The 21,428-nt window shown below is 48.8% G+C and overlaps 2 protein-coding genes across 6 annotated transcripts in view; one reads left to right on the top strand and one right to left on the bottom strand.

Annotated features, from left to right (window-relative positions):
* Positions 1 to 176: 176 nt before the first annotated feature.
* Positions 177 to 7,446, bottom strand: ATXN1L (ataxin 1 like). 3 transcript variants are annotated; one of them, XR_010834525.1, is made up of 3 exons: positions 7,316 to 7,446; positions 2,288 to 7,035; positions 177 to 2,183 (listed from the first exon to the last, which is right to left on the bottom strand). XR_010834525.1 is itself a non-coding variant. In XM_067004397.1 (3 exons), the coding sequence occupies exons 2-3, from the start codon at positions 6,923 to 6,925 to the stop codon at positions 825 to 827; spliced, it is 1,587 nt and encodes a 528-aa protein (XP_066860498.1). In that variant the 5' UTR covers positions 6,926 to 7,035; positions 7,316 to 7,446; the 3' UTR covers positions 177 to 824. The 3 variants fall into 3 exon arrangements, 2 of the variants coding, with proteins under 2 accessions (XP_066860498.1, XP_066860497.1); XM_067004397.1 differs by having other exon boundaries at positions 177 to 923; positions 5,438 to 7,035; XM_067004396.1 differs by having other exon boundaries at positions 177 to 7,035.
* A 1,154-nt stretch (positions 7,447 to 8,600) lies between these two features.
* Positions 8,601 to 21,428, top strand: part of AP1G1 (adaptor related protein complex 1 subunit gamma 1) — a 43,668-nt gene continuing 30,840 nt past the window's right edge. Inside the window, exons 1-2 of one of the 3 annotated variants that reach the window (XM_067004395.1) lie at positions 8,601 to 8,876; positions 18,862 to 19,065. In XM_067004395.1, coding sequence (XP_066860496.1) covers positions 18,865 to 19,065 — 201 coding nt within the window. In that variant the 5' untranslated portion in view covers positions 8,601 to 8,876; positions 18,862 to 18,864. Of the gene's footprint in view, positions 8,877 to 9,299; positions 14,500 to 18,861; positions 19,066 to 21,428 lie in introns of those variants that run through there. The other 2 variants (XM_067004394.1, XM_048050471.2) reach the window with 2 other exon arrangements.

Below are 21,428 nucleotides of genomic sequence, written 5' to 3'. Positions count from 1 at the left end.
TTCGAGGAGATCACATAAAAGCAAAAGTATTTGAACGCAGACTTACAGCTTACAGTCTATCTGTCAGCCTTTACCTTGTGTTTGTCACAGTTTCCAGATCACTGTGTAAGACCAGAGAACCCCCATTCAAACAATCACTGATGCCACAGACAAGCAAAAAGTCTCAAACACCAAAGGAAAAGCTATTGGTTTATATATAGATATATATATAGATATAGATATATACTGTGTTTACAGAGTCAACGAGTTAAATGCAATATTCATAAGAGCATTAACAATAAAAATACAATCTGTGTGTAGGCAAGTACAGACTTAAAATGGTAAAACAGGAAAAAGGATCTCACCAAAAGTACAAATATACAGTACAAATTGATTTATTTAAAACAGTTACAAAAAAAGCACAACAAAATAGAGATTATCCTTAGAATTATTAATGCTTTGTTAAAGATCAGGTAGGAGGAACGGGGTGGGAGCAAGGTTGGAGGGGAGCACCTGACTAGTTCTAAGGCTTTAGATACAATGCGGTCGGTTACATGTTAATACAGCCATTACATAACTGGGATTATAGTTGAGGGATCAGCACTTATCTACAAAGACCTCCTTGCCTCAGGGCAGCCCAGCCAGTTCCCCCAGTGCCACATGCCTTACTCTGCTTAGCATGCGCAGACCCTCCCCTGGCTCTAAGGTGCCACGAAAGCGAAAAGCAACCAGAACGTGCACGGCGCGTTTGCGGGGTGGGGTGGCAGCAGCCTGGGATGTCGGGGCAAGTCCTGTCCTCCATGGACAGATGTGAAGACCATGGAGGAGTCTTGACCATCAGCATTTTAAGCCCTACACGGAACATACCCTGGGCCAAACTCTGTACAGAATGTGCATTCGTGGCCTTCTGAGCAGCTTCTGCAAAGTTTCAGGCCCGGGACAGCCTGAAAGGCAAAGAGCAGTTGTGAGTGACGCTAGGGAAAGGCACATGGACCGCTGTGGGCAGGAACTAGCATTTGGGCTACTCAAGCTGCTGTAGTTTCATTTAAAATGTTTTTCTGAGTAACAAGGATCGTTAGTTCTCTACTGGGGAAAGTGACTTCAAGTGTGGGGTGGGGACAGGAGGGATGGGGACACTTAATGTGAAAAGTGCATTATACTTGCGCACCTGCTGGAAAGGAGAGGCAGAGGCACCTCTGCAGCTTTCCTCCTTTCCAGACAGAGCTTCCTCTGCATAGTCTGGTAGTGATGAGCGCTCGTCACCTGGAGCAAGTCTTGTGTTCCTGGGGGAACAGTGTACACATGGCCTGGGAGCAGGCCTGGCCTCTGATGGGCAGCTGACCCAAGGAATGTTTCAGGAGATGGGACAGATGGCTACAGACACCCGTTATTGCATCCTACAGACTCTTCCCACAGCCTCCGTGCCACCTGGGTAAGACCAAGGCCAGGATGCCCCCTCCTTCAGGTAGGACAGACTGCAGCTCTCCCTCCCTTCACAATAGCAGCAGGAAAACAGTGTATTTCCGAGAAGCCTGTCACATCTCTGCCAGCAGAAAGGCCTGGATAACCAGCTCATTCCATAATGTCTTCCTGGCTTTCTCTCCCCCTACCCCTGTTAACCTAAGAAATAAATGCCTCCTCTGTGGGCTCTTTCACAGCCTTCCTGCCCACAGCAGAACCTGTCTCGCACACTCCCCGTCTCGAGAGAGCCTGAACACTCAACCCAACAGCCACCACCAGAGCTGAGCAACACAGTCCAACCCAGTAAAGAAAGATTCCAGTGATTATGAGTGCTGTTTGGCTGGGCTACAGGGCCTCCAGTGCTCCCCTCCTGCCCACAGTCCCTGGGGCAAGCGGCCAGATGCCCAAGTTATTCTCAATGCCTCCTCCATGAGATGTGCCCCAAACTGTCGCTTCCAGAGAACAGAAGAACTGGCAGCTGAAACATGCTCAACAATGGGACTCACAGGGAGCCTGAACAGAAGCCCGAAGGACAAACACACCCTGGCCTCTTCCACGGACCTCAGAACCACACTCAGCAGATGCGTGGCCAAGCCAGCAGCCAAGGAAACACCAGGACGAGCACCCGCTCAATGCCCCAGCTGCCCCGGGCAGAGCTGTTCTAGCCCCGCAGCATCTTGCTTCATACACCAGCCTTTTCAGACCACCGCCCCACGCGGCCAAGACCTAGAAGCAGTGAGTACCTGCTTTGTACAGCAGTGAGGAACCTGCTTTGGCAGGGGGGTTGGACCCGATGATCTTTTCGAGGTCCCTTCCAACCCCTTCAATTCTGTGATTCTGTGAGTACGGCAACACACGGGAGATGAGGCAGGCTCTCCAAACCCTCTAAGACAGAGACTTCCATGTTTGAATGGGCACACCAGGGCTCTGCACCGTCCAGCTGCGCAAACACTCCGTCTGAGCACACAACGTCCCTTCCGCATTCACTGGCCACACCTCTGCAAGATCCCTTCCTTAGCTGCCTGCCACAGCTCTCAGTTCTTCTGCATGCACCGCACAAAGAGCAGGCAAGAGAAGCTGGGCTCCTCTGTCTTCTGCTCTTGGCCACAGACCCGGGATATCCTGAGCATTAAGTACTAACCAGCATCAGTCAAGGCCTTTGTGCAGGAGAGTCCGATGAACAGCGACTGCAGAACACACATGGGAATGAGGCCAGGCACCTGGGCCCTGGCGGGGATGTTCCACTGACAACCGGTGCCATGAAAAGAGCAGCCTTCCCACAGCTGCCGCATCGAAGGAGGCAGAATCTTCACACAACAGTGTCACTGTGACCTTGTGCATTTCCACATGCAGTTGATGAGACCACAAGCATTTTGTGATCCTGGGGAAGCTACGTGTGACACGGGCAGCATCCTCACCCTGGAGAAAGCCTCGTGAGGCACAAACACTGAAGGCATGAACAAAGCATATCTTAACTAAGGCCTGAAAATCAATTGTTCTCCCGGCGCAGGCATGTCAAAGGCAACAGAAATGGCTAGCGATTTGCTAGGAAATCATAATCAATGGCCTGGATGGAAGAACCTTTCTGGAGACTCTCTCGCTTGCAGAACACTTCTGCACAAAACCCCTGTCACGCAGCCAACTGAAGCCAGTTGGTTACAGGACCCGCTTCTGGAGAGTATTCAGACCAACCCTGAGACACCAGCACTGCAAAAGCTGACCAGGAGGACAGCTACATCATCAAGAAGTGCTGACACAAAAGCCATTCGGGGAAAGAGAGAAGCAGAGCCCTAGCAGTCCAGCATGCCTGGCAGAAAACTTCAGGAAGATGAGAAAAGGGAGACAGAAAATGGTACACTAACATCAGGAGCATCATCAGGACTCTAGCAGGGATCTGCACGCTGAAAAGAAATCCTCAAAAGCCTGGTCCTAGCACAATGATGGGCGCCTTAATACAGCAAATACTTAAATCCACATTAAGTCAGTAAAGACTCTTACCCTCAACAAAATAGCGACATTTTTATTCTAACTAAGCAGTTAGAGCCAGTGTCATAACACACCATCAGAGAGGGCAAATTAGTGTAACTACAGGAGCCTTCACTTGAATGGAGTGTTATTTACCATAATGAGGTATTAATACACATTTGTGTTAGATCTCACTGTGAAGAAGGCTACTCTTGATATTACCATGTTGTTCTACAGAGGAACTCCAAAGTGAAGCATTAGAACAACTAACAGAAAAACACCCAGCAATGCCCTATGACGCTGTGATCCCTAGAGTCCCTACATTACTCATGGAATTGTACTTAGCTGAAGCTTTGTACTTTGCCTGCACATGCACAAACGCTTGTTTCTTTAGAGTTTATTCAGAAAACTGCCTGCAGGGAATAATTAGCCATCCGTTAAGTTTTCTTCTGATTTAATTACAAAATAGTCTCGGTCTTCTCACAGCAGAAGGATGTGTTTCCATCCTTCACTAGAGAATGCTAAATATATCTGACTCCAGCTTTCAAAAAACAAAACAAAAACAAATAAAACAAAACCTAACCCCATTCACCCATAGACTAAGCCTTAAAAGCCTTAAGCCCAAGAGATTTTGTTTTTAAGGTTATTAACATGGGAAGGAATATTTGATTCGGTGACTAATATTACAATAATTAGGGGACAACAAAAATATTTCAAAGCAGGAAACTGACATCTCCCATCCCGTGTCCCATCCCAAGTGCTCAAGTTCCCTATTCACCTGTACCCAAACCCATCCTTTTGGTCCTTCCTCTTGAGTTTCTGTGATTCATGGAAATCTCTGTACATTCTTTGCAAGAAGAAAGAGCAGTTGGATTCAGTGGAAGAGACATTAAACAGAACCATCAGAGAAGCATCTGCGTCCTGCCCTCAAGAGCTCCATCGGTGAACGGTCCTTTTAAAGTGCATGTGTGAAGAAAGGGGATACTGGGAGTAGAGCCCCCTAAACTCCAGTGGGGACCCATCTCTCCCCATCATGAAAAAGGAGGAATAATATCTTCAGCAATTTTACTTGCTACCTTAAGCCACGTCTGCCCTTCCCATCTCTCCACCTTTCCTGAATGCTTACTTAAGACCCTGCCCTGCAGGGTATCAGTTATTCAGGGAGGTGCAAGAAAGCCCCAGCCTCCAAATGTTCTCATCGCAAGCTCGTGAGCACGTCCCTGTTCTCTACCCCAGCTAGCCTGTTGCTGCTCCCTGAGGCACTGGAGTCCTCTCGATTCCCCAAGAGGAACTGGTCAGCCACTGAATTGGAATAAATCCAGTTCTGCAGGGCAGAAAGCAGCCTTGCTGGTGAACCTGCCACAAAGCGTGTGCAATTTCTCCACCCAGTGAAGGTGAGGCTCACCCGGAGGGCATGCCCTAGCTCACAACCTCAAAGGGATCATTTCCCTGCATTAGAACGCCCTTCGATAGACAGCTTGACCTCCTGGGGAATGAAAGAGGGACGGAGCAGAGAGGGCCGAGGCTCCTCTGCCTGCGTGCTGTATCTTTGGAAGCCTGGGGCTGCCCAGCTGTGCTGAGTGACAGTCTCAGGCTGAGAGGGTTCTGCGTGAGAGCTCTGAGCTGCACTTTCCCTTTCTGGCTGGCTCTTCCTTTCAGCAGCTCTGTCAGACGGTTCTCTGGACCCCTGAGCAGTTCTTTCAGATCTCTCCCTAGTAGATATCAACTGATCTGTGAGAGGGTAGTTAGCCTGAGAAGCAGAGTTGCCATTCATGCTCTGTAAACTGATTGATATGCAGACATCGCCCACTTGCAGCCTGTGACAGGGCAAAGCAAAGAGCTGAGCAGTCCGCCCCGGGCTACAGGAGGACCAGCCCTGGCCATAGACAAAGAAGGGATGCTCTGGGGGCACATCGATGCTCACTTTACTTTGTTGCTCCCCAACCACAAAATGCAACATGACAAGCCCAGGCCACTGGCTTTCCTGAATATCCACCACGGTGCTGGAATCAATCTTCAGGCCCCCGCTCACCTCCGCACTGCGAACAAAGTCTTGAGTCTGCAGGTCCTCTACCCGCTTCAGCTCTCCTGTAGCCAGCTGGATGATGGCTCCTTTCATGAAGTGAGAGGGCAAGTGTGAGGAGCTGGGTGGCTGCAGCTGTGCCAGGTCCTTTTCGAGCACGCTTCCTCGAGCCTGCACGTCTGGGCTCTGCCTCACCAGGGTTTCTGAAGCAGAAGACCTGATGGGCTCAGATCCAACAGGAACCAGTACTGGCTTGCCGTTGGCTATCACCATTCCTTTGGTTAATTGTCTTTGTCTAACCATCTCTTCAGGGGATACGACATACGGACTCCTGGACTGGCTCTTCCCAGCAGCAGCCCTTTCCACTGTGTTCCTCAAAACGTCCTTTGACTCCCCCTGCTGATCAGGGATACTATGGCAAAGGTTTAAAGGGCTTGGGTCATCTTTCCTCTGGGCTGCCAGAACATGATAATCCTGAGATGCCAACACCCCCACCACCCTCTGAACCTCCAGGTCAGTGTCTGGGGTGTTTCTGTGAGCTGGCACAGAGACCTCTGTTCTCAGCGTCTGGTAACCTGAAAGAAACTGTCCATCAACCACACATCCCACTGCAGCCCCTGGCAGACAGTCTTCGGCTTTACTGCTGCCAGAGTCCACGGCCTCGCTGGTCCTCCTCACCACATTGTGCTCCAGATGTCTCTGTCCACCGTTGGCGGCAGCTACCTCTGAACTCAGTTGACTGTCTTGCTGAGGAGAATCTGGGCTTCCACCTGCTGTGGGCGTCTCATATGCTGAGTACCCTGGTGGGAGGCGAGACATCTGATAATAAACAGGAATTCTACCTAGCGTAGTATCTAGTGGCTGGGTCCCAGCATGGTGCTGCATCTGGCCAGAAGGAGAGACCGCAGAAGCAGATTTGTTGAAGGTGTGGGTAGGAGAGGTAGTCTGGGGGGAAGGAGCGGCTTCTTCCGTGAAGAGAGAGGCATATGGCACAAAGTGGGGGACGTGAGAGGCGGTGAGGTTGGTGGAAGGAGACAGGAGAGGACTAGGCAGGAAGCCAGGAGGGACAGCATAGGGCACCGTGTAATGCGAGCCGATGAGCTGTAGGGACGTCGGCGGGATCTGCGCGTAGTGGACGGGCGGGTAGGGCACCCCCGGGTGCTGGATTATCGGCGAGGTCACGTTGAAGGCCGGGGTCAGGGGGCTCACGTTCACCACGGGGTGCAGGGCCGTGGGGGAGAAGGTGGCGGGCGGCACCGCCACCTTGTAGAGCATCCCGTACTGGTCCACCGTCAGCCCCGCCACCGCCTCTGCGGCCTCCCCGGGGCCATAGCGCAGGGCCGCGGGGCCCGGCCCCGCCGTCCGGGCCCACTCGGGGCCCTCGCCCGAGGCCTGGGCGCCCCCCGCCCGTGCCGCCTCCGTGCCGGTGCTGGCGGCGGGGAGCTCCCGCTTCTTGGGCGGGAGGCACTCCTGGCTGCGCTCGTGGCCCGCTCTCATGGCGCCCCGCGGTGTCCCGGCAGCCCCGGCCGCGGCGCTCGTTCATGGGGGCGCCCGCAGGGGCTGCCACACGCCGGCTCCCGGATCCCCGCCGCCGGCCGCCGCCTCACCTGCACCAGGAACAGAGGGAGCCGTGAGCGCCGGCCCCGGCCCCGAGCCGGGCGCGGGCCCCGGGCGCGCGGGGGGAGCGGGGGGGGAGCCCCAAGCCGCGCGGACGGAGCGAGCCCCGGGCCCCGGCGCCGCGGGCCGGCGGAGCCCCGAGCCCCCGCCCCGCTCGGCAGCCACCGGCCCCGGCCGCCCCGCGCCCTGCCCCGCTCCGCCCCGCCGGGCCCGAGGCGCCGCGGCCGCGCCCCGCCTCCGCAGGCCCGCCCGGCGCCCGCCGCGCCTCACCCGCCATCGCCCGGCTCCTGCTCCGCGACCCCCATCGGCCCCGCGGCCGCCTCCGGCCCGGCCCGGCCCGGCCCGGCCCCTCCCCGCGCCGCGGCGCGCAGCGATGACGGCGGCGGCGGCCGCGCGCCGGAAGCGCCTCACCGGCGGCCGGGAGCGCGGCGCGGACGCCGCCCGCAGAGCCCGTTGCCGCGGCGACGGCTGGCGGCCCGGCCCGGCCGGCGGGGGGAGGCGGGGCGGGTCGCTGCCGGCGGAGCGGGGGAGCCCAGCGCGGGGGCCTCCAGGGCCGGGAGCTGCGGGCGGCCCCGCGCGGGGCAGCGGCGGCCCGAGAGCGGAGCGGGCGCTCTGAGGGCGGCCTCGCGGCGCAGCGCGGGGCCCCGGCCGTCCCTCGCGCCCGGGGCGCGCTCCTGCAGGGCAGCAGCCGGGAGCGGCGGCTCACCGCCCCCTGCCTGGCCTCGTCTGCGGGGAGCCGGCGGCGCGGCTCCTCACAGGGCGCCCCCCGCCGCCGCCCCGCCGCGCTCTGTGTGCGGGAGCACCCGCGGCGGTCCCGTCCCGCGCGCTGCAGGCGGGTTCCCGCTCGCCTCGTCGCCAGCGGGCCCCGCTTGTCGCTTCCCGGCGTTTACTGGGGGCGGGGACAGAGGGTCCCGGGACGTGCGGACGGAAAGGCCGGGCTGGAGCGAGGGCCAGCTCCGGGGCCCCTCTTGAGGCTCCTTCCCCTGCCGTCACGCGCTCAGCGCCCCGGCTCCGCAGCTCGGACCCGGCTCCGGGCCGCCGCGCCTGGGCCCCGCGCAGCGCCTGCCCCGCGCCTCCCGGGGGGCTGCTGCCGCCGATCCCCCCCCCCGTCCCCGGAGGAGTTGGAAACCGGGCCCGCGCCGTTCCCGGGCCCTGCCGCTACCTCGCGGGCCGCGGGACGGCTTTTCGCCGGCGCACCGGGAGTGCCGGGCCGGGCCGGGCCCTAACGCGGACGCGCAGTTCCGCCGGCCGGCTCGGAGCGCTCCTCCCCGCCCCGCCGGCCGCCGCGCACGGCTTCGGTAACCTGGGCCCGCAGGGGGCGAGCCGCCGGCAGCTGCCGGGGTCCCCGGCCCGACCCGCTCCCGCTGCGGGCGGCCGGCACCCGGCTGCGGCCCGCCGCGCTCGCGGTGACCGCCCCCCGTGCCGCGAGGCGCCGCGGAACCCTGTCGGCGGGCGGCGCGACCCGCCCGGCCGCACCTCGGGGCAGCGCTCGCCGCGGGGGCCCGCCCCGCGCGTGACGTCATCAGTGACTGCCACGGCGCAACGCAGCGCCGCTCGTAGAGCCGGCACGCGTGTGCTTCCGCCAAGGAAAGTAGTGCGGGACGCCCCCTCCGCCCCGCCGCCGCCCGTCTCGTGCCGTCCCGGCGCCTTTCCCGTCGCGGCGGCCGCGGTCGTGCCCCCAGCCTGGCGCTGGTCGAGGCCGGGAGGCCGAGGGGAGCGTGCTGGCGCGCGGATCCCTCCGCCTGCGGTATCGGTGCTGAGGCCGCGCCGCCGCCATTTTGAATGCCCGGCTCCTGCCGCCGCCGCTTCCTCCGCTGCAGGCACCGGCCCGGTGAGTGGGGCCGCGCCGCCCGCCCGCGCCCCTCCTCGCGGCGGCGGCCGGCCCGGGGCTCCGTCGCCGCGGCCCGCGGGAGCCCGGGGACCGCGCGTGCCGCCGCCGGGCCCCGCGGCGCTGCCCCCGGGTCGCTCCGCGGCCTCCCGGGGCTGTCCGCGGGAGGAGGCCGCCCGATGCCCTCCCGCGGCCTCCGCCGGCGCGGCGCCTCGCTGCCCACCCGCCCGCGCCCTCTGTCCCTGCCCGGCGGCGCCGGCCCCGCTCGGCTCCGGCCCCGGGCGCTCAGGGCTGGCTCCCGCGGCGAAGGGGCGCGCCTCCGGCGGGCTCGGGCCTCGGCCCGCTGACGAGACGCGGCCGGCGGGGCTCTGCCCGCTGGCCCCGGCCCTGCTCCGGGGGCTCGGGAACCTGCGCGGCCTTTCCCGAAGCGGGGAGCACGGGCCCGCTGCGCGAGTCCTGCCAGGAGGAAATGTTGCCTCGCCTTGTTCACGCTGGAGGGCCTTAGCGTCCAAAAAGTAGTTTGTGTGTTTGGATCTGCCTTTCCTTGGCGTTTTATTGCCTGTGCTGCGCAGCTGCCCAGAGCTTTACAGGGAGATTGTAATTTTTAAGGAGTTTGCACGTTGTGTTGCAGATGTGTGGATTTTCGTGGAGGCAGAAGTCTATGGTTTCTGGCCAAAAGCATTTTCAGTAAATTTCAGCTTCGGGTTTGTCTTAGCATTGTCTACCATTACTCAGAAATCAGTTTAGAGACAGTTTCAAGTCCCTTTCTCAAGGCTGGAGTTCTCTCTCTTTCTACTCTCACAAACTGTAAGACAAACTGTGATTTTTTCTACTAGTAGGCATTGTTTTGAAAGTTTGTGAACGAAACGCTTGTACATTTTATTACGTGGCAAGCGATGCTTTTAAATGCGTGGTGATGTACGTTAGTTTCTGATACTTGAAGCCTTAACGGAAAGGTACGGAGTTCCAGTGGAACCCCTTTGGAGGGGTGGCATTTCTCGTGCAATACCAGAAAGTACATTTGACACACAGTAGCTTAAACAAAGTAAAACATGCATATTTTTCTCTGCATATAACCCCTTGCATCTCGCATTTAAAATGACAGATTGAGTTGTTTAGTTTCTTTTTTTTTCCTGTTCTTATTCTACTCAATAGTGTATATCTGGTTCTTTTTTTATGCCCTTTTGCTTTTCTCCCCCCTTTTTCTAAACTATACTTTGTTTTTTCCTTTGTTTATTTGCGTGTGCCGTTTTACTGCCAATTTTTTTCCTTTTGCCTAGTCTGTTTTTTGGCATGTGATTTGAAAACTTTCTTGGATATGTGAGAGCTGAATGAAGGCAAGAGACTTTGTTTTTCTGAGACAGATTGCAGCGTGATCCCCTCGTTTCTTCCATGATGAGAGAAGGAGGGGAAGGTATTTAAATTCCCGTGAGTTGGGAAGGGGAAAGAAAGTCTGTGTTGTGAGGGAATCAGCTTTCTTGTCCCCTGTGCATAAGATAGCTTTCAGGTTCCCTCCTTTTTTTGATAGAAGGGCAGTCTCTTCCTTTGTTCCTGTGACTGCAAATCTGACTTTTTTTTCTAATGGCGCTGTGATAAGAGTAGAGAGGTCCTTTGGTATCCTTGTTTGCAGTGTCCTGGCCAACGAGTCAAGGAGGTTAATGTTCCGATTCTCGATAGCTTCTTTTGCATACAGAGTTCTGAATTCTCATCGTTGTAAGCTAATGAGATCAGTAAGTTTATTTGTGGAATAAAACGGTTGTCAACAGCAGCAGAGGAACTGAAGATGTCTGTTCTTAGGCATGCAGACAGACTGTGCACTAATTAATGCAGTTCAGATTTGGAAAGTTGCCTTTCCAAGTATAAGGGCTAATAAAAATTTTAATTGCTTCTGAAGTTGCTCATGTTCAGTAAAGTGCCTCTTTTGCATTAATATTTACTTTTATTTTTGAGTTGGCAATGTGTGTAACTTCAGACTGTTTCAGAGATGGGCTGTTTGATTTTTTTGGTTTACCAAAAGGGCAAACTCTTCTGACTGAAAGCGATATTAATTTGTTCTAGATGATACTCAGGTGTTTTCTGAGGAAAACAATCTGATCTATCGTGGTAGTAGCATTTCATTATTTGATGAGAGCTTTGGAGTCAGTAAGTGAATACATGATGAGGATGTTACTCAAAAAAAAGAAGGAGAGTGCAAGCAAATCTCTGCTAATATTGCTACTAGTAGTAAGGTTAGCCTCTGATGTTTGGAAGAGATGCTGTAGGTAAAATACAAGATAAGAACTTCTAGGACATGGCCGAAGTTACCTGGCGATACTGCAAAGTTGTGTTAATGCATGGAAAAAATGTGTCTAATTTTTCATTAGGCTTTACCAAGACAAAGCAAGACGTGTGTTTTTGTTGCAAGGTAGTAGCAAGCAGGTGTTTTTTGTTGTGTTTTTTTTTTTTTTTTAATTTTAACTCTGCAAGGAAATAAAATAACCAGATTACTTAAAAATAAGAATCTAGAAGCAGGTAAGAAATACGAAGGCGTAGTGTATGTGGGTCAGAGGTGATTGAAGGATGAAAACAGAAGCCAGGAAATCTGAAATAAAAAATCCTGTCTGTCATGCTGATCAGCTGTGTAGATGTGCTAACTCTTCTTCCAATGCTTCATTAATTATGTTCTTAAGAAAACATTTTCTCTGTTTATTTGATAAGTGTTAGAGGCTAATATTTACAATGATTGAAAGCTCAGTGCATCCTTTTAAGCCAGTTCAGGAATTGTGCGGTTTGGTGTATTTGTACCATTGTGCAGGAACGGGAGCTTCATCAGAAGTGTTTTCCCAGTCTTACTAAATTCTGTCGTTGGGTGTAGCTGCAGGAAACAAAGAGAAGTAGTGCTGTGTGCAGCCCGGTGAGTTACAGGATCCTTTCAAACTGTAGGTCTCTTCTGTCACTGTCCTCTCCTGCCACCCGCCTCTGTTACACTCACGATACGCTTCCTGTTCTTTAAATGCACCTGGACATGGAACCCTCGCTGCCCCTCAGACTGCTTTTAAGCTCTTGTTTTTAAGGCATATTTTGCATACTTGACCAATTTTTTTTTCTCCAAGCTATCTTTGTACAGTGCAAAGTAATACTGATGCCATGTGTTGTCATACTGTATCAAACCACCCTCTGCCTTAATTTATTACTGGTTTCCTGATGTTGCTTATTTTTGACTTATTAGTTCCCTCTGTTTTATTAAATAGCTTTTTCTCAAGAGAGATTACTTTTCCCTTCGAATGTTGTATGGTTGGCTGCTTATCTCTTAACTCTCTTGTGTTGCCTTTGCCCTTAGTGATGTTGACAGTGCTGCTTGGTTAGGTGTTTTAATGTTTTCCATATAAATATTGATAACACTGAACTATACACCAGTCAACCCCCACCCCCAGCTTGATCTCTATTTGTAGTGTTTAATTCTGTTTTTACTGTCAGTGTGTGTGTGCGCTTTTTTGTTTTAAGTATCTCATAGTAGCGTGAAGCCTGCTCGTAGTGCTGTGGAGTTCAGGCTATCGGTATTTTGTGGATAACCATTGCAGTTATTCCCTTCATACAGTCTAGATATATCTTATGCTTTCTTTTTGTGTTCAGGAGGCTTGATTCAGTTCTACTGAAGCAAGAAGGGGAATTCTGTTACTGATTTCAGTTGGAGTTGGGTCAGGCTTTAATTATGTAACTTCCTAAAAGCTGTTTGGTTTGGGTGGGTTGTGTGTTTTTTTTCTTTTTTTTAGGAGCGTGATTGCTTATAGATGAGTTGGGGCAGAGCAACTTATTATGTATGTTTTAGATCTGTTTGAAAACGTATACTTCTACAGTCTTGGACTGCTTTTTAGGATGAACCAAGGTCAGAAATACTCAGTTATAGATTTTCCTGTAAATTGTATGCACCTTATTTGAATTGAAAACTTAGGCTATTTTCCCCAAACGGGAGAGCCATTCTATAAATAATTCAATGAGCCTCAATGGGTTTCATGTCTTTGTTTCCAGAATTCAAGGCGAAATAACAATGGAATTTAAAAACATGTCTGATATTTTGTCCTAAACAAGTTCTTAAGCGGTGCTGTGTGTTTTTTTTTTTTTTAAGATTTCATTAATACATTCAAAGAGTTTTTTTAAGACATAGGCTAACATTTCTGAATGGATTACACAGGGGCAGGTCTCAACTCAATTGCATGTTTAAGGATCGTAAGTCTTTATGTTGCAGTTCCTGATAGTTGAATGTAGCTTGACTGAAGCACTTGAACATTTTACATGTGGGACTTCGGTTGTATCGTGTGCTGCTTGCAAATATAAAAGGTTATTTGGTGAACAGTTGTATTTGAATGTTATTGTATTCTCAGGGAGGTTTTTATCAAGGTTTTATACTTAAATACTTTTGGAGTAATGGCTTCTTAAATAAAATCTTCAAATTTTAAACAACACAAACTTAACTAGTAAAAGACAACAAGATGGGAGAAAATACCTGTTTAGAGACATAATTTAGACTAAAACTATATGTTTTCAATACAGTATGATTTTTGTTTTCCTGGTTAACGATTTATTTTTGCTTTTGGATAGTTTACTAAGAATAAGTTGCATGAAGAAAGAATACCTTCTTCATTAGTTCGTTCAGGGGAAGAATTCATGAGTTGGAGAGGGAGGAGAATCCCTGAGTTAACACCTTTTATAAGATCCAGAGAGAGGAAAAAAAATGTTTCAAGGAACCTAGACACCAACCGCCTAACCATTGGAGCTAATTGAGTTAAGCGTCTAACTTTTTTAGGAACTTTTTAGGAGGCTCTGATCTTCTTGATAGTAGGCTATACTAAAGACTAATGCCTTCAAAATAAGAAGGATAAAGCAGACTTGATGAGGTAGAAAAATTCTGTTGATCATACCAGATATTGTAAACTTAACTGCTAGGGTTTTTTCCAGGTATTCAGGGACCAGCCCTGATTTCTAGAGCTTGTAGGTAGCAAAGAAATGGCCAAGGAGTACTACTACTGTAAACAAAATGAGGAAAGAGGTGATTGCTTTTAAAAATTGCATTGTCATTTATGTTGATATGAAAGAATAAAAACATGTGCCTGTACCAGGGGAAAAATGTTAGCTAATCCTGAAAAACAAGACCTGCTACTCTGAAGGAAGTTCTAATCTGTGTTTAACCAGCTAAAATTATACTTCAGGTTTGCTGTTACCAGGTGATATGGTTTCCTCTCTGTTAGTCATCTAGTGCAATAAAATGCATTTTTGTAATATAGAGGTCTCTAAAATCTCATTGTTCATGGCAGTTTATTTGATAGCTTCGTAGTTGTCACCTCAAGCTGACTTACCTTAATCTTTTGCATGGTTCATAGTGTGAATTTCAAGATTCTAATTTCAAGACAAATTATATAGTCAAAATTGGTAGATTGCTTCTTATGTGTTTTAGTTCTTCTAAGTTCTATGTTGTTTAATCCTATTTGTATTTTGATTTTGTGGATTGTCAGTATTCTTTTTGTTTTATCTCTCATCAATAAACAGGTTATTAATGCATGCCCCTAATTCCTTCCTTTAGTGAAATCTGTATGTCAAGTCCCGGTGGAATTTTGATGTCGGAAGGTTCCACTGCCTTGGCAGGGCCATGGTATGGTTATGCTGCGTGTTGTCCATACTTCATTCATATGATCAGGGAAATCAAAAGTATTTGGCAATAAATCATTTTGGGGGGCTTGTTGGAGTCCTCTTTCACTCTTTGTGCTTTTTATTATGCTGCTGCTTCCTCGGGTGCTAGCTGTGTAACCATGGAGCCCAGGAGGCCCCATGCCTACCTAGCTGTTACTGCTTGCCACTGTGCTCAGGTTCTAGTCACGGATTGCTTGGCAGTGTGTACGTGGAACAATGTTTGTTTCCTATTGTTCTGCAACCTCTCACAGTCCTGGAAAACTAATATACAAATAATGCTCAGAGGTGATTTGACTAAAGGGAGAGGATGTTTATACTTCTTGAAAGGAACAAGAAAAGGGAGCCAGAGCAGTCTTCTCTCTCTCTCTCTCTCTTAGTAGTGTTTCTTTTGTCTCCTTACCTGTATGCCTGAGAGTGCATGCTGATTAGATATATAACATGCAGAGCAGTTGCTATCTTGTGTGAATTAGGTGTTTTCCATCCTGGAGGGAATATCCATGTAACCTTGTTGCTTCATTCTAGCTCTTCCGATTATTTTTTTTCCATCAAGCCTGCAAAATATGTGCTAATGTTTTGCAGTCATGCTTCTTACTACATTCAAGTCCTAGCATTGTGGGCTTAACTATTAAGTTACAGCCTGCCCCTTGGACAGGAGTCATCCAGAGGAATTTGGGATTGTACAAGAATTGTTGTTGGTGACTTACTGGGTCACCGTTCCGAGTAGAAAAACATATATGGTCCTCAAAAAGCTAAATGAGTCTGGGGAGAAAGGGGGGGGGGGGGGGGGAGGGGAGGGGAAGGGAACAAAACTGATTCTGAATGACATTTTGTCAGTCTTGTGATACCTGCACAAAACTTGGTTTGCTGGTTCAGATGACTTGGATTTAGGATGATTAGCTTTTCTGGCCCTGCAAGCTGTGGATCTTTGCTTGATGACCAAGGGGCATGTGTTGCTCATCTTTGAGTGCTGGAAGAGATGAACAAGCAGGACACAAAAGTTTCTGCTTAGACATCCCTGTTTCTTTCATTCAGCAGCTATTAAGGTATTGAGGAGACACCCTCTCTCTGTTACTTCCCCTATGCACCTGCTGCTTCCCGTACTGAGACAGGAAACTGGGTTAGATCTGTTTCATGCCTTACCTGGCATGGTTGGCTCTTGTTCTCTGCCATCTCCCCTTTATGCCCTGTTCTGCATCAATAGAGGACAACACATATTTGATCATGCACTCTGTTAGTAAGCTTCACCGTGTTGCTTAAACTGTTTGGGTGTATGCACATTGTGTCTTGTATACAGTCATGCTTAGTAGAAATTCAGCAGGAATTACCCAAGGTGTGTCACATTAAAGGTTTGTTAGCATTATAATAGGCTTTGGAATGGTTGATAATGGTAAATATTAATCTGTTCTGGAATACTTCTGAATTTAAGTATTCTCATGTCCTAAATCTCTTAAAGACTGCAGTAACTGCTGTATATACTTGCCTGAAATTTCTGAAACTTATATGAGATTCCCAGTTTATTGGCATGCGACAGAGTCTTAAACTTACAGTTGAGGGTGGAAAAAAAAATGCCTGTTGTGAGAATTTCTTGGTAGTAAGAAAAGCCTTTCTTATAGGGAGGGAGGAGGAAGCCAACCTGTTACATTGCATGGCAATTACTATGCATTGAAATGCTTAAAAAAAAGAGTGTGCACAGAAAAGTAGCTCAACCCCCAAAGAGTAAGTGTGAAGTGATTCTCTCTTGTGAGAGAGAGAGAGAGAGAATTTTTTGTAGATGGGAGTGTGAAAAAGCTTTTTTTTTTCTTTTTACGGAAATAATTGAAAGATATATTTAAAAATGCTAAATTATTGATTAAAAAAGAAGTATGGTTGTGAAGTTGCAGCACAAATACAGAAGTTCTAAATGTTGGAAAATAAATCATAGCTTCATCTTTTGCCCTTCATACTGTCCTCCTTGTGAGCACTTCTGAATCGCTCTCTCCTTATCAGGCAGGATGTGTGTGAGAGATAGAATTGCTCTTAGGAAATAGTTTGGATTGGACTGTGTCTGTAGTAACAGCATATTAGTATATTACACAACTAGATGAAAAAAGGAGGTAACCTTTTAATTGGCTGTAATCTGAGTAAAACTCTTATTCTTCGTTTCTTTGCTTTCTGAAACGCTGGTTCATTGTTTTACTGCTGTTGTGATATGAGGAGGAAAAATAATCTTTACAGTGTGGTATGTTGATTGTTTATGTAAGGGCACTTGTAAGTATAGGTTATTTATTTCTTTTGGTGAATGGATGAGGACAGTGTGACATCATACCAGATCGCCGCTGTTTGATTTCATTTTCTCTGCTGCCTCAGTGAGGTAGGAAGTCCTGCCTTAGACTGGCGAAGGATGCAAAATAAAGGTTCTTATAAAGGTCTGCTTTGGAAGTGTGGTATCTTCATTCGGTGCTGTTCCATTGGCTTAAATGATTTCGGCTGTCTGTTGTTTTACTTTGACATACAGGGCCAGACCGACAATGATGTGCTGAAGCCCTCCATAGACATGCCTACCACAGGTGTTTGTTGGGCACAGGCCAGGAAAACAGCGCTGCTGTTAACAAGTCACAGGCAGGGCAAACCAGTGTTGCGCAATTTATAATCCCTTCAAATGTAGTGTGAAAGCAACGGGACCTGTGGTATCAAAGCAAATAATACCAAACTTAATTTTGTTTGCAGACCGTATGATAGGGTTTCAGAAAGTTTGCAAAGAAGTCTCTGCTTAAAGCTGACAAGCAAAACCCCCGTGATTTTAACCTGTACTAGCCGTTCCCTGTATTTTCAGGAACAGTAGTTCAAGATCTAAAGCCTCATCGTGGGTCTGCGCTTCAGTTGCGTTGCTTACTGCAGGAGGGAGCGCTTCACCTCTTCCCTGCTCCATCTCAGATCTCCCGTTGCTGTATCTTCTCATTGCCTTGTGTCAGCACAAGTCAAACTGTTTTGTTTGAAGATTGCTTCTGTTGAAAGGAAAATAGCAAGCTGTTTTTTAGATGCACAGGTTGCCTTATCTGGCGTGCCATGTCCCAGGAAAGCTGTGGGTAGAACGATGGAAGGAGTGGAATCGAGCACCTCTTTCAGCATAAGCCTGCTCAAAAGTCATCTTAACAATTATGAAACTACTACCTGTAGACTGCAGAGGAATGTGCCTGCAGTAGTGCTTTTATTTTTTATTAATTTCTCCCCGGTTTTCTAACAAAAGCATGCTATATCAAAATATCTGAGAAGTATATTGAGGGGTGAGGGTGGGGGTAGGAGGTGAATCCAGGCTTAAAAATGATGGACTCTAACCAGAGTGTTGCCACCCAGGAAAGAGATTTGGGCATTTAATAGACTGGTACATGAAAAACACCAGCTGAGCACTTTGTAGCAACCACAACCTCAAACTGAGTGTCACACATCACTAGGAAAATAAGAGGGAGCAAAGTAGAAGAGATTTTATGCAAATAAATACGACGGCATAGCTACCTCTGAAAGGTTGTGTGCAGCACTGTTGTACATAACGTAGTTTTAAAGTTTGGCTTCCGTTTGAGAGTAATTCTTCTCTTGAAGAATATTCAAGAGAATAAATTGTTCTCTAGGTCAGATGGGACCATCACTATTCCATATGGTGAAGTGAAACTACTTGAAGTTCGTGTAGAATGTGTCTTTCTTCCGCAGTCTCCTTCATACAGTGACAGGCTTGTTTTAGAAAGGATTGTTCTGGCTGTTGTCTAATAAAGGGACAGTGTCGACCTGATTCCGAAATATATCCGCACAGATAGGATTGCTCTTCCATCAGCTTTTTCTGCTGCATTCCACCACTCAAAGTATTAAGTGTGCATGACACAAGTCCACAGGACTTTTGAAGCCTGGCTATTTGAAACACCTATCTGAAATGTTGTGCAAGTTAATAAATAGCATTGCTTTTTGCAAAGAATTTCTGTCTCAAGTTGTCACGATTTTTGTGATTAATTCTCTTTGAGCCCAACTTCCCTGGGGGAGAGTAAGAAGATGTGAACATGAGAGCATACCTTGCCTACCATTTCTGCCTGTTTCAGATCAGGAGTCATGTTTTTGTTCACTTGACAGCTACTTCAAAAACATTGCGAGAATGTATATTCCTGGAAGATACAATAAATTCTTCTGTTTTTCAAGTTTACTTTTAACCATACTGCTGAAGCAGCCTGTATTTTCTCAATTCTTTCATTTATATAATTGTAGGGGACGAAAGAAAACTTTATGTTAAACTATGAGACAACTATTAAGTCATCAGATACAGTAGAAGAAGGCTTACAGATATCTTTCTTGCTCCTCCCAGAGGATGCCAGCCCCCATCAGACTGCGGGAGCTGATCCGGACCATCCGGACAGCAAGAACCCAGGCAGAAGAGCGTGAGATGATTCAAAAGGAGTGTGCTGCTATCCGATCATCCTTCCGAGAGGAAGATAACACATACCGATGCAGAAATGTGGCAAAGCTGCTGTATATGCACATGCTGGGATACCCTGCACATTTCGGACAGGTAGGTTAGTCTTTGATGCTTGCTGTGCTATGTGCGTATACCAGTATGCTTTATGTATTTTGGGTGTATTGACTAAATTGGAGCATTCCTAGCTGCAGTTTTGCTTTGAGACGTTTTGATGTTTGTTTTCACTCACGTTCTGAATCTGCATTAGTTAGTTTTGACTGTGTTATAGACATTTGCTGTTTGGAACCTGTCCTTACATATTTTGTTATGAAGCTTACGGTTGGTCTGACTTTGCCAGGCTGTGCGCTCCTCATTGCCCGTGTTTCTGCAGAGCAGTAGTTCTTAAACCATAGTCCAGTATGGCTATTTGTAGATGGGTTCAAAATGGCACGTCAAAGTTCTGTCTCTGGAAATTACCAGATGCTTCCAAGGAGTTTCTATATTGTTATACTTCTAAAACAATCTGTTCTAGGAAGATAATAGCTGGTCTGTTGCCAGAAATAAGAAATCGGTGTTCCTTATCCCCATCTTACTGAAGTGACTTGGAGAAAGCCAGTATGGGTTTTCCTACTCTCTTGGCTTATTTTTGACACACTGTTTCTCAGTCAGATTTTGAAAAAGGGAGACAGGAAGATGGAATTCTTGATCTACAAAATGTTCTTCAGGTTGAACTTTGCTTAGTCTTTGGGGCATAGTCCATTTTTCTCAGAAGTTGGTAAGCATTCTGTTAGTCATAGTCTAATCTAGGCCTTCCATCAAGCTAAGTAAGAAGGCAGTCAAATTGCGGATCGCTGTAGTCCTTAAAGTACCTTCATGTCCTCAGTCTACACATTCGCGATTGGACTGACTGATCCACATGTCTCACTAAAGCAATGAACTCAAACCACAGAAATCAAATTTCAAATAGTCTTATTGTTAAAGAGCAAGTCTGGGCTGTGCTTTGAGTTTAAGATGAGTTCTCTTACTATATATCGTTGGGTTCTTCCCACAGGATAAAGAGTTGTTGCGTCAGAGCAAGTGAATTATCCTGTTCTTAGTACTACATATGGCAGGGTTCCCTGGTCTGAGAGAGAAACGTCCTGTCAAAAATGTTAAGAAACTAAGAGCTCCAATAATAATAATAAAAATACTGATAAGCATTATCAAGAATTTTTACACTCAATCTGTTTTTAGGAGTATATTTAAATTTTATTTTAATTATTTTGCATTGTTACTCAAGTATTTAATCCTGTGTGTGGGTGATTAGTAATTCTTCAATTTCTGCTTTTTGGTAATGGTAAATTGCTTCTTTGGTCTCAGTGGAGAAAGGATAAAACAGGTTATATCTTTCATTGCTGGTGTTGCTACATCTCAAACATTTATGCGGACTGTTCTGGGGACAGAATCATCCATTCTATAGCCTTGTTTCTCATACAGTTTGTAATTTGCACTTTCAGGAAGTTATAGGGCCCAAGGCTGAGAACGTGTCCTCAGTGCTTATAACTGGAAGGAATCTTTCAAAGTACTGATGTTGTGTAGGTGGCGTATATGATCTCCATTCTTTCTCAATAGCAAGAAGTTTGACTGGGTTGGGAAACTGTTGAAGGCAGATGCTGTTCCAGCAGTAGAATCTTGTAGATAGGCAGTCCAGCATTATAGACAAGAAGTTTCTGAGAGTGACAGGATAAATGAGTAGGAAATATGTTTTGATGAAAAACAGGAGAGCCACAGACTGTTAGACCCATGTCTGCCTTAAAGATGAAAGCAGGTATCTGACTTCAGCTAGTGTGATGGTTTTACTCAGCTGGGCAGCTGAGTTCCACCACAACCGCGCTCTCCCTTTTCCTCCTCAAAGGGAAAGGGGGAGAAAATAGGATGGAAAGGGCTCAAGGGTTGAGAATAAGGATGGGGAGATCACTCAACAATTATTGTGACAGGCAAAACAGACTCAGTGTAGGGAGATTAATGAAATTTATTACCTATTACTAACAAACTAGAGCGCGGGAGTGGGGGGGAACGGAACTCACTAAAAAAAAAAACTTCCCCCAATCCACCTTCTTCCAGCTCCTACCCCCAAGAGGTGCAGGGGAACGGGGAGTGGGAGCTGCGTTCAGTCCCTGATACTTCTTCTCTGCTGCTCCTTCACGGCCACTCTCTGCCCCTGCTCCAGCATGGAGTCATTCCCGAATTGATCCTCTGTGGGCTTCCCACAGGCAGCAGCTCTTCAAGAACTGCTCCCACACGGCTCTGTACCACGGGGTCCATCCCCCAGGAGCAAACTGCTCCAGCACGGGTCCCCCACGGGCGGCAGCTCCCCCCAGACCCCTGCTCCTGCGTGGGCTCCTCTCCACGGGCTGCAGCTCCGGCCCGGGGCCTGCTCCTGCGGGGGCTCTCCATGGGCCGCAGCCTCCTCCAGGCCACATCCACCTGCTCCACCG

Source organism: Anser cygnoides, chromosome 12, assembly GCF_040182565.1.
Source record: "Anser cygnoides isolate HZ-2024a breed goose chromosome 12, Taihu_goose_T2T_genome, whole genome shotgun sequence".
Classification (NCBI taxonomy): domain Eukaryota; kingdom Metazoa; phylum Chordata; class Aves; order Anseriformes; family Anatidae; genus Anser; species Anser cygnoides.
The sequence above is the reverse complement of the archived record's forward strand: the minus strand, read 5'-3'. Positions and strand labels throughout refer to the sequence as shown.